Here is an 11,363-nt window from a genome sequence, read left to right on the forward strand (position 1 = left end):
TTTCTTTGCTTCCATCCTACATTTCTGTCTTAATCTCATCACTTTCCAGCTGGGCTCTAGTTTTTAACTCTAGATACCAGTGTTTTCTTCCTGTCTCTTGCATTTCAAAGCTCCCCTTTGTGACCTTCAGGACTCCAAAATTGCCTTTATCTTCCCTTTCTTCTTCCCTTCCCATCAAAATTCATTCTGAGATATAAGTGTTCATTGGTATCCTGTACTTACTGTTCTAAGGTATGAATGCTTCCTCTTTTTCTCTTTAAAGTTGTTTATTAGTAAAAATAAATAGCCCTGTCATTGGTGAATGTCAGGTCAGGATATGACTATAGAGTTCAAGCTGGCTTTCTTTTTATTCTTACTGCTCTGATTAATCTCCTCAAGTTCTCTGGCTGTGGGTGTGGGGAAAAAAATGTATTTGTTGCCAGCATGGAGCTCTTGAGAACTTCCCTATGAAGTAAGAACTTGGCAAACCTTTTGAGGTCTCTATCCTTATCTGATCTTTATTTGTTACTAAAGGGTCTCATTACTGTTGTAAAAAGAAATGATTCCCTGATTAGTGACCCTGCTCTGGTCTCTAGCATTTGAGGGATCGCTCTCCTTACTGCAGAAGGGAGAAGCATAGGTTGTCTGTCTAAAGGGGACTCAGAGGAGCTTGGTGTCTGTCTCTTACTTCGGACCTTAGAAATGCTTAGTTTAAACAGAATAAAAGAATTTTGTATTTATTATAAGCCGTTATTCTTTATGCCTACTTTGTTAGGTGTTTTATATCATTTAATTTCTGGTTAACTTTTTAAAGTTTTGATTTGTTTTGATCAAAACACCGAACGTAGGTTAATGTCAGTTTTATAGTTTGTTTTTTGTTATGGCCATTTTCCAAAGTAGTTGTGGAGGTTTTTTGTTTTGTTTTTTAGTACAATTGATTTAGCACTTTACGTTAGATTTTTCTCCTAATAATATAAATATTTCAAATTCTCTGTTGTTAGGCTCTAGTTTCACCAAGCTATGTTTGCTCATTAAAGATGAGTCAGCCCAGATACAGAGATGGCAGTAGGAAGAGACGAAAGCCATTCTGACAGTATAGAAGAGAGGCAGCTCCAACAGGAGGCTAAGAAATCATCTTCTTCATCTAGGCCTGTTAAGGAGAGTTTGACAGAAAACCAAGTGGCAAAGTTATGTCTGTTCTGACACAGTTTGTTCTCCCCCTTGTTGGCATAAAGACAGACTCTGTATCTTTTGAGAACCTGCTCAAAAAAAAAATTGAGCTCTTTGATATTTTTGATCTAAAAAAGATTTTCAGAAGCTCCATGCATCTGATTACACAGGTAATTTGTGAGTTCTAATGTAAGCTCTGTACCACAGCATTGAATAATGGTCTGGTACCAACTTATAATTAATATCTGTCGGGATTTACAGCCTAGGAGGGGGTGGAAGGAATAGCCTTGTTAATCTATCCAGACAGTGTGTAAAATAAATTTTTATACCTTTGTGGAAACTTTAGAGAGCAATTTACTATATTTTATGTGTGGGTTTCATAGAAGCATCTTTATCCTTGGTTTTTCTCTGGGAACATAAGTCACACAGCATTCTTTTTATTTTATTTACTATTATACATAAGCTATATTTTAGACTTTGTTTGGTACTTGAGAGAACCCAGAGGAGATTTGCTTTGCTATTATATTAAACTTTTTAATGTAGTCTGATAGTTTCAGAAACCAAGAACCCTTAGGGGGCAGAAAGACCAACTGGGCTGACAGCAAAGAATGGAAAACAGAAACTCTGGGACCTTAAACTGCAGTCTTCTCATATACAAAATAAGCTGCTCCTCTAATTAATACTTAGCCAGCATCCTCAGGATGTATTGTAATTTTCTCAGGTGACTAGCGAATTTTAAAATATTCTGGCTTAAAACAGAGCTGTGAAACCAGAGGATCTTAGAGCTGGAGGGGATCTTAAAGGTTAGTTGTTTGCTCATTATCAAGCATTTCGTGGCAGGAAGCACATTTAAAAGCTAATCACAGTTATTAATCTAGTCCCAACAATTCAGAGAGTGAGCACTGAGGAAGCATAATGGAAAAAAAATGGTGATCAGAAGCCTTCAAATAAAGAAATGTATTAAGTGCCTTTCCTCCCTTTAGTTCCTGGTAGTTTGTAATTGGGATCCCATCAGTTCTTGAAATATTTCTGATATTTCCATTTATATTTGAATCAGATAAAGAAACTGAGACCTGTATTGGTTTAAAGGCTTTGATTTGTCCAGCATCAAAACAAATAAATATTAGAATTGATCATTTCTTACTCTCTTCTTGAATAATCCCAGGATTTTCTGTTTTTCCCTCTACTTTGGCCCAGAAAGGAAGGAAGGAAGGAAGAAAAAGAAACAGAAAGAAAGAGAGAAGAAAAAACATAAGCTTGATAATAGCTACTGATCCTAGTACATCAGTCAGAAATACTGTTAATGTCTAGTCACTCACATGTTGTGATGTTCCTTTCATCCTGCAGGCTTACTGTGGATTTCTCCGTCCTGGAGTTTCTTCAGAGAATCTTTCTGCAGTGGCCACAGGAAATTGGGGGTGTGGTGCCTTTGGTGGTGATGCTAGATTAAAAGGTGAGTAAATAAGTTGTTGTAAGAAGGATAATAGGAGTCTGACTAGGGAGAAAAGTTAGTCCTTCAAACTTGGATTTCTTTTCTTTTTTTTTTTTAAGATTTTATTTATTTATTTGACAGAGACACAGCGAGAGAGGGAACACAAGCAGGGGGAGTGGGAGAGGGAGTAGCAGGCCTCCTGCAGAGCAGGGAGCCCGATGGGGGGCCCAGCACCCTGGGATCATGACTCAAGCCGAAGGCAGATGCCCAATGACTGAGCCACCCAGGCGCCCCAAACCTTGGATTTCTAATGTTCTATTGTAATAAGAGACCACAAAGATCAAAGAGAAGAGAAAAATAATATTTGACACCATCCTCTTTTTTTCTCATCGTGTTTAAAGGAATTCTTACTTTTATTTACTATTTTCCTGCAGAGGTCACTTATCTCTTTGATCTACCAGACATGGTATTTAGTTGAATAGAGATTTATGGAAGAGTCCAAGATGACTATGTAGTTTCAAACCAAAGCCCCCATTAAGCACCTTCCTTGGCAGAAGTGATTTTGATGGACAGAACTATTTTGTTTACTCATGCATTCACCAAACTTGTGAGGCATCTGCTGTGTTTTAGTCACTGTGGTAGACTCTGAGAATACAAAGGCGGATAAGATGTGGTCCTTGCTTTGGAATTCACAGCCCACTGTGTGAGAGAGAGGCATAGACAAATGCAGCATAGTAGTGAGTAGAGGTACACATATGAGGGAATACAGCTTGGGAGAGCTGCATGAATAACATATTTGAGGAGCCATTTGGGTACCCAAGAAGGATAAACATTTCTGGCATTTTATTGTTTGTGGTAGAAAAATCACAAAATCTGATCAACAAAACTATTGGCCATTTAGCAAATTATGACATTTTCTTTACTCTCAAAAGTATTAGTTATAGAAAATAGTATTATATATCATTACTTAGGAAGATTACTGTTCTGTGTGAGCCTGACTGGTCTGACACCAGCTAGGTGTGCTGCAATATAATCCTGCCGTTAACTACCTGGAGTTAGTGCGAATCCCACAGGTTAAGGGCAGAGTCCTCCATAAGACCACACCTACTTCAGACTCTAGCTGCAAGTCTGGGGCGGGGTGTCCCCAGGCCACCTATACCTCTGACCAACTGCCTACCAATCCAGGAGGTTCTCACAACCCCCTTCAGGTTTGATAATTCACTGGAATGACTCAGAGAGCTTAGGAAGGTGCTACTGCAGTTTTATTATAAAGGATACAAATAGAGTGAGTGAGATCTGGGAGGGAATACAAAGCTTCCATGCCTTCTCCCTCGTGTCAAAGCACATCACTCTCCTCACACAGCAATGTGTTTGCCAACCTAGAGGCAACCTGACCTTTGATGTTCAAAGTTGTTATTAGGTCTTCATTATGTAGGCATTGTTGATTAATCATTGGCCACATCACTGAACTCAATTTCAGCCCTCCTTCCACTCCCTGGAGGTCAATGGCTGAAAATCTCAATCTTGTAGCTATCTCAGGGCCCTCCCAGAGTCACCTCCTTAGCATAGCAAAGACAGTATCACTCAGGAAATTCCAAGGGTTTTTGAACTTCTTTGTATACTACAGTTATTAAAGTAACAAGAAAACAAAGCAAACATAAAACAACTAGCTGGACTTGATAGCCAAACTAGATAAAGATAAAATCTGTCTCGCTGGGAATAAAACAGTTGAGTCTGTCATGATTTATGAGTGTTATTTTTGTAAAAGTGACACATTTATTATTTTTTTAATCCAGAAAAATATTATGAAGTATGTAAAAATCATCAGGATTCATTGTTAGCGTTTTGGTGACCATCCTTTCAGAAGACATCCCTATGTAACAATCTGTGTAATCATTTGACATTAATAACATGACACCATATTGTCTATGCTGTAACATCTTCTTTTTGAAAACCCTGCCGTCTCATGGATGGCTTTCAACACCAAAAAATGTAAATGTACTGTCAACATTTTTAATAGCTACATAGCATTCTGTTGTATGTACCTCTGTATACCATAATTTATTTCACTGGTTCTCCCATTTATAGACAGTGGGTTTATTTTCTTTATCTTATATTAAAAGCAATACTGCGGTATATAAATATATGGTATATGTCATTATTTTTGTAGGGTTAATTCCTAGAAGTGAGATTAATTACTTTACATTTTGATACTTTTTACAAACTGTCCTTCTGAAAGGCTGTATCAGTTTATACTGTCTTCCTTGCATAAGAAACCTTACCAACATGGGATTTTTATCAATTTTTAAAATTTCTCTAAGGTTTAACATTATTCATATGTTTTTATTTGCTTTGTGAATTGCTTTTTCACTCTTCTGTCCATTTAGCTCTTTGGGAATAGTTTTGACTTTTCATTGACTATTAATAACTCTTTGTATATTAAGAAATGTTAATTATTTAATTATCATGTTGTAGGTATTTTTCTCAGTTTTTTCATGTATTTCAGCACATTAGGTTGTCATGTGGAGTTAATTTTTATGTGTTCACATATTTGTGGCATGCTTAGAAAAATCTTTTCTATCCCTTCATTCTAAAGATTTTCTCACCCACACTTTTTTCATATTCAGAAACAAAAACTGCATGTTATTATTTTCAGTGTTTTGAAAATATATAGAAGAAAGAATTTCTGGGTTTTATGAAATTCTTTATCATCCTCAATTTGTTTAAAGAAACCTGTTTTTCACTCTGGGCTTATTGATCTTATGACAGACAATTTTTTTTCCTGTTTTTCTCTTAAGTAAAATGAATAAGTAGATTCATATCATTAATCCAAAAAAACCAGGTCTGCCATAAGCCTTGGTCATTTGTGATGGACAATTTGAGAAGCATTGTAAATGTGTTCGTTTCCTTTCTTTTCCTTACGGCATAAAAATCTTTTTCTCAGATTATAGTTTTGTTTCCCCTGGTGATTATCAAGCATAGTATTCGAAGATGTTCATTATCTAGTTCATTTTCTCAGTTGTCAGTTATTGAGACTTAAACTTTAGAGTGACTTTTTAACAGCTCCCTCCTCTTCATTAATTTGAGTAATCATTAAAAAAATTGAGATAGTTACTTATCCTTTAGTGGGAAATTATTTACTAATACTGATTTTGAAAAGAAAGATATTGTGGTACATCTATGTAATGAAATACTATGCAGACATTATAACTATTGCAGAAATACAACCGCTGATATGGAAGCATGTTTTTGGAATACTGCCAAATGGGGGGAAATGCATAGTATATGCATGATAAACCATTTTAAAAATTAAATTATTAAGGGGCGCCTGGGTGGCTCAGATGGTTAAGCTTCTGCCCTCGGCTCAGGTCATGATCCCAGGGTCCTGCGATCAAGCCCCACATCAGGCTCCTGGCTCAGTGGGGAGCCTGCTTCTCCCTCTCCCCCTGCTCATGCTCGCTCTCTCTCTCTCTCTCTCTCTCTCTCTCTCTCTCTGTATCTCCGTGTCTCAAATGAATAAATAAAATCTTTTAAAAAAATTAAATTACTAATATATCACACAAATTTGAGACTTTCTGTGTTTATCCATTTATGTGCAAAGATTAATTATGGTTGTCTCTAGGTGAGTGATACAGATGACTTTTTTAATTTGTATTTTTCTATTGTAAGCATATATTGTTTTTATAACAAAGTCTTATCAAAAAATTTTCTGACAACGTGGGTAGACCTTGAGGGCATTTTTATGCTAAGTGAAATGAGTGAGGCAGAGAAAGGCAAATACTGTATATCTCACTTATGTGTGGTATGTTATTAAAAAAAAAAACCTAGCTCATAGATATAGAGAACAGGTTTCTAGAGGTGGGGTGTGGGGGTGGGTGAAATGGGTGAAGGGGGTCAGAATGTACAAACTTCCAGTTATAAAATGAATAAATAATGGGGATGTAATGTATAACATATAATGTATAACATGGTGACTATAGTTAATAACTGCATTGCATATTGGAAAGTTGCTAAAAGAGTAGATCTTAAAAGTTCTCATCACAAGAAAAAAACTTTTGTAACTATGTGTGGGTATTTTGTAACTGATTTGTATTTTGTAACTATGATGGGTATTAACTAATACTTTTTCTGGCGATCATTTCTCAATATTTACAGATATTGAATCATTATATTGTATACCTGAAAACTAAAATAATTTTATATGTCAGTTATATCTCAATTTAAAAAAAAGTTAGCCATCAGGACAGTATAAGCCCCTCTTTTAGAAGCTCACCTTCTCATTGGTCACATAGATATGAGCAAGGAGGCATTTAAATCCTAGGTGAGGGGCGCCTGGGTGGCTCAGATGGTTAAGCATCTGCCTTCAGCTCAGGTCATGGTCCTGGGATCCTGGGATCGAGCCCCGCATAGGGTTCTCTGCTTGGCGGGGAGTCTGCTTCTCCCTCACCCTCTACTGTTCCCCCTGCTTGTGCTCTCACTGTCTCTGTCAAATAAATAAATAAAATCTTAAAAAAAATAAATCCTAGGCGAATCTCCTAGAGAAGACAGTACCAAGAAAAAGATACTTGCTAATGACCCAGTATTAGGGAGTTAAAGCAGATAAACAGGAAAGAATCAAGAGGCTATGGTCCAATTTGGAGTATCATTAGATAATACAAGTTTGGAAAACTAAAACTCTTTGGGAGCAGATAAAGACAGGGCCAATATTAACTTTTTTTGACTGGCCAACTTTATCTGTACCTAGATCTTTCCAAACCTACCAGGAAGACTCTTTGAACCATCAGATGCTATCCCTACCTTACAAGAGAAAGAAGGAAGAAAGGATAGTTAAAAAAAAAATCATGGAGAGAGAACATGAGCATTTAAACTTAAACTTGTGTTTCTTTTATTAGCAATAAGGCAAAGTATTTGTTAATATGCTTGCTGCCTAACTGTACATGAGTGTTGAAGTTTACAACAATTTAATTTTGAACTGTTTTCATTGTACATTCTGCTGACAACTGTTAAGATAATATTTTTCATATATTCATTCAACAGACATTTACTAACAACTTTCTGCAATGGCTTTAAGAGCCAGAGGGTAGGAAAGAAGGGACATGGGAAAGAGGGAGGGGCTTTGTGCCTGTCCCCCACCAGCAGCCAGTCATTTCCTGCATGCCTGTGCTACCACATGGGCTTTCTCTATTCTCCTGCCTGGCCCCTCATCTTTCTGAGCACCTAGTGGAGGCCTATGGAAAAAAGCTTTTGAGTGAATGTGAACTCGCTTTATTTCTGGGGCTGCTGTTTATTCCAAAGTAACCCCCTAAGTCTACACTTGGCTTTTAAAATTATATTAAAGTTTTAGCTGATTTATTCTTTTTTTTCATTAACATATAATGTATTATTTGTTTCAGAGGTACAGGTCTGTGATTCATCAGTCTTACACAATTCACAGTGCTCCCCATAGCACATACCCTCCCCAGTGTCCATCACCCAGCCCCCCCATTTAGCTGATTTATCTTACCCATTTGTATGGTGGTCACCTCTGTCTCCTGTGCTCTTGCAGAGATAATAGTTTATGTGTTTCTTATCTTCTTGGAGGGGGTTGTCATACTTTGGTTGCCTTGCAACAACACAACTCGCTGGTAGACTCAGGAAAAATTTATGAGTTTTTGGATTACTTGGCCTTTTTTCATTGTTAGGATGGAAGCAACTTCTTTTTGCAGCTTTATTCATCCTATCTCAGTAGAGACTGTGAAGTGGGCTTTTGCCCTAAGTGTACCACCAGACACCCATGAGATTTTTAGGAGATAATTTAAAAGCATTTCAAAATGGTAAAAACAAAATGGTTTATTTTACCTTTTATTTCTAAATTTTATTACATTATAATCAAAGAGTGTAGATAGTATTATTTCTACTTTTTGGAGTTTTTTGAGCTTCTCTTGGTGGCCTAACAGCCAATTAGTTTTCCAATAACAGCCAATATAGATACTATATTGGCACATGAAGAGAAGTCTCTGAAGGGTGTAGAACTATTTTATGTCTATTAGATTCTATACTTACTAAACCAGACCCTGTATCCCTCTAATTTTTACTGCTTGCTTTGTGAAGGGATTGAGTGGTACTCTAAAGGTCTTTCTTTTATATTTTTGCCAATTCCTCCTTCCATTTCCTTCAGTATTTATTTTTTATACCTCTCCATGCTGTGTTACCTGACTTACGAAAATTATGCCATTGCTAGTTTACTGTAATTAGAAGGTATCTTGATGTTGTAGTCCTATGTATTTTCTTTTCTATCTCCATTCCCTACCTTCACTACCTAAAAGTGATTTGCAAATAAAATATGCTCAATGAATTTCTCTTTAACGAATTTATTCGACAAACCTGTGTGCCTTTCATTAATCTAGGGTTTTGCCCATTTTTCTGAAATTGCCTGTTAGTATCTGGCTAATTCCCTGTGTTCCTTTAAGACTCCACTCTAGCGTTAACTGTTCCACAAAGATCCCCAGGCCTCTCCCACCACCTACCTCCAACTCACCAACACTGCAGCAAAGTTCTGTAGTAGATTGTTTAGTTTTAAGAGACACTAATCTACCTAGTCACTTAAGCCTGAATGGAGATTATTGGTAGATGTGGATAAGATGGCAGGAGCTGGACACCAAATAGTACCAGGCTTATAGTACTGTAATTGAGTAACCCTAGAGGGAAGGGGAACTCCTTCATTTAAAAAAATTTTGGAGGGGTGCCTGGGTGGCTCAGTTGGTCAAGTGTCTGCCTTCAGCTCAGATCATGATCCCAGGGTCCTGGGATCAAGCCCTGCATCAGGCTCTGCACACAGCAAGGAGTCTGCTTGAAGATTCCCTCCACCCTTCCTCCAACTCTCTTTCTCTCTCTCAAATAAATAAATATATATATTTTTTAAAAAGCAGGTGAAAGGATTAAGATGGAGCCTTTAGTAATATGGGGGTTTGGGAGCAGCTGCAGGTGGTGTTGATTAAAAACAGGACATGACCAGTTACAGAATAAGAGTTGGCTGAGAGGAGTGAGCAAAAAGCCTTGAGCTTTTAGGATAACCAGGATGTAAAAGCTCACAAAACCCCTTAGGTTTCATCAGAAGGGCATCAGTAGTACTTTCAGGTCTATGCTATTGGGTCTTCTTGCCAGCATGCATTTAAATAATGTAAACAACTTGAGGAAATTCTTCTGGCTATAAGGTATGTTTGCTTAGAGTAGAGCAGAATGACTTGGCATGATAGCTTTGCAGAATAGTGAGTGAGGGAGCATGTCCTAGAGTCAGACTGCCAGGGTTCAAACCTCACTCAGCTCCCCTGCTTTCTGGCTTGTAACCCTAGACAAATTATTTAACCTTTTGGTGCCCACATTGACTTATTTTCAAAATGGAGATAATACTAATATTTACCTTATTCAGTTTTTATAAGGATTAACTGAGGTAATTCTTGGTCAATCTTGAGTTTGTGCTTTTAAGCTGCTAGAACCATTCAGCATGCTGTAAGAACTCGGTGTTAGCAGTTCTTTTTAAATTACATGCTGATGGCCTCAAACCACACCTGTGGTATGAGTGTCCATCATTTTACTCATTTTTGGTTTGGTTTATTTGTTGCAAGAGGACACTGTGAATTGTTTTTTGATGTTATTTATATTTATATGAATTTTCTTCATAACACTGATGCCAAAAAGAAAATTAAAACCAAGCTCCCTCCAGGTTAATTTAAGTGATTATTTTGGCATCTAGTTGTGCTTGAAGTTAGAATTTGATGCTTTTATATCATACTTGGACCCATTCCACATACCCTATTAGATTTATGATTTATTCTCATCTAACTTGGGATGCAAGAGAATTCACCTAAATCCTGAGACTTAATTCTTTAGATTTGCAAAGGTCTTGGGGATGTTGTAGATAGTGAGGTCTAAAGACAGTTCTGTTTAAAATGATCTTTTGTTAGTGATTACTGATATATGTAGAGTCAAGATTAATTTATATTTCGGAAAATTTCACTTGTGTATTTATAGTCTAATATCTAGTGCAAGGAGAAAAATTATAGCAGGGATTATGGAATTCTACACTCTGAAATAGTCTTAAGAGATCATCTGATCCTTCATAGCATAGCCGGGAAAAATGCAGGCAAGAGAGTTAAGTGACTTGGCCAAAGTCATAGATCTAGAGAACTAGCAGATGGGTGAGGACTGAACTCAGGTCTCTTGTCTTCAGTCCCAACCTGTTTGACACATGCTTATGTTGCAATGTGTACCCAAATAGAAGTGGATGTGAAATAAAAAATGTAATGTGAATTGGTTTCTCTTATTACAATCCAGCCTCTTTTTGGTATCTATGTCAAGTTAGATCTAAGAGCCCATCCATAGGAACAAGATGGCCTGTGAAGCATTCTTAAAATATATTCTATAGGGAGATAAATTTTGAATGTTTTTATTCATACCTCATTTTCCTAAGTGGCAAATGACCAGTGATCTAGTATTCCTGTATATAAGGAGGAAATAAGACGGAAAGGACTTTTCTTTGGGTTTCTCTTTTTTTAATAGGAAATACTTAAAGCCAAATTTTCAGTGAAGAAATGGTACTTCTTGGTAGAGGAAAATGACGATTCATTTTTCCATTTTTTAAAATTTTTTAAATTTTTAAATTTTTAAATTTTATTTTATTTTATTTTATGTTAATCACCATATATTACATCATTAGTTTTTGATGTAGTATTCCATGATTCATTGTTTGCATATAACACCCAGTGCTCCATTCAGTATGTGCCCTCTTTAATACCCATCACCG

General features: G+C 36.7%; 1 protein-coding gene across 4 annotated transcripts in view; it reads left to right on the plus strand.

Moving 5' to 3' along the window:
- Nucleotides 1-11,363, plus strand: part of PARG (poly(ADP-ribose) glycohydrolase) — a 124,899-nt gene that overhangs the window by 107,494 nt on the left and 6,042 nt on the right. For 3 of the 4 annotated variants that reach the window (XM_025880912.2, XM_025880913.2, XM_025880911.2), the window contains exon 16: nt 2,497-2,602. In XM_025880912.2, the coding sequence (XP_025736697.1) occupies nt 2,497-2,602 (106 nt within the window). Of the gene's footprint in view, nt 1-2,496; nt 2,603-4,377; nt 4,698-11,363 lie in introns of those variants that run through there. The other variant, XM_073904496.1, reaches the window with a different exon arrangement.

This window comes from Callorhinus ursinus, unplaced genomic scaffold, assembly GCF_003265705.2.
Source record: "Callorhinus ursinus isolate GAN/ISIS: 27379988/994484 unplaced genomic scaffold, GSC_fseal_2.0 scaffold20, whole genome shotgun sequence".
In the NCBI taxonomy this organism is placed as follows: domain Eukaryota; kingdom Metazoa; phylum Chordata; class Mammalia; order Carnivora; family Otariidae; genus Callorhinus; species Callorhinus ursinus.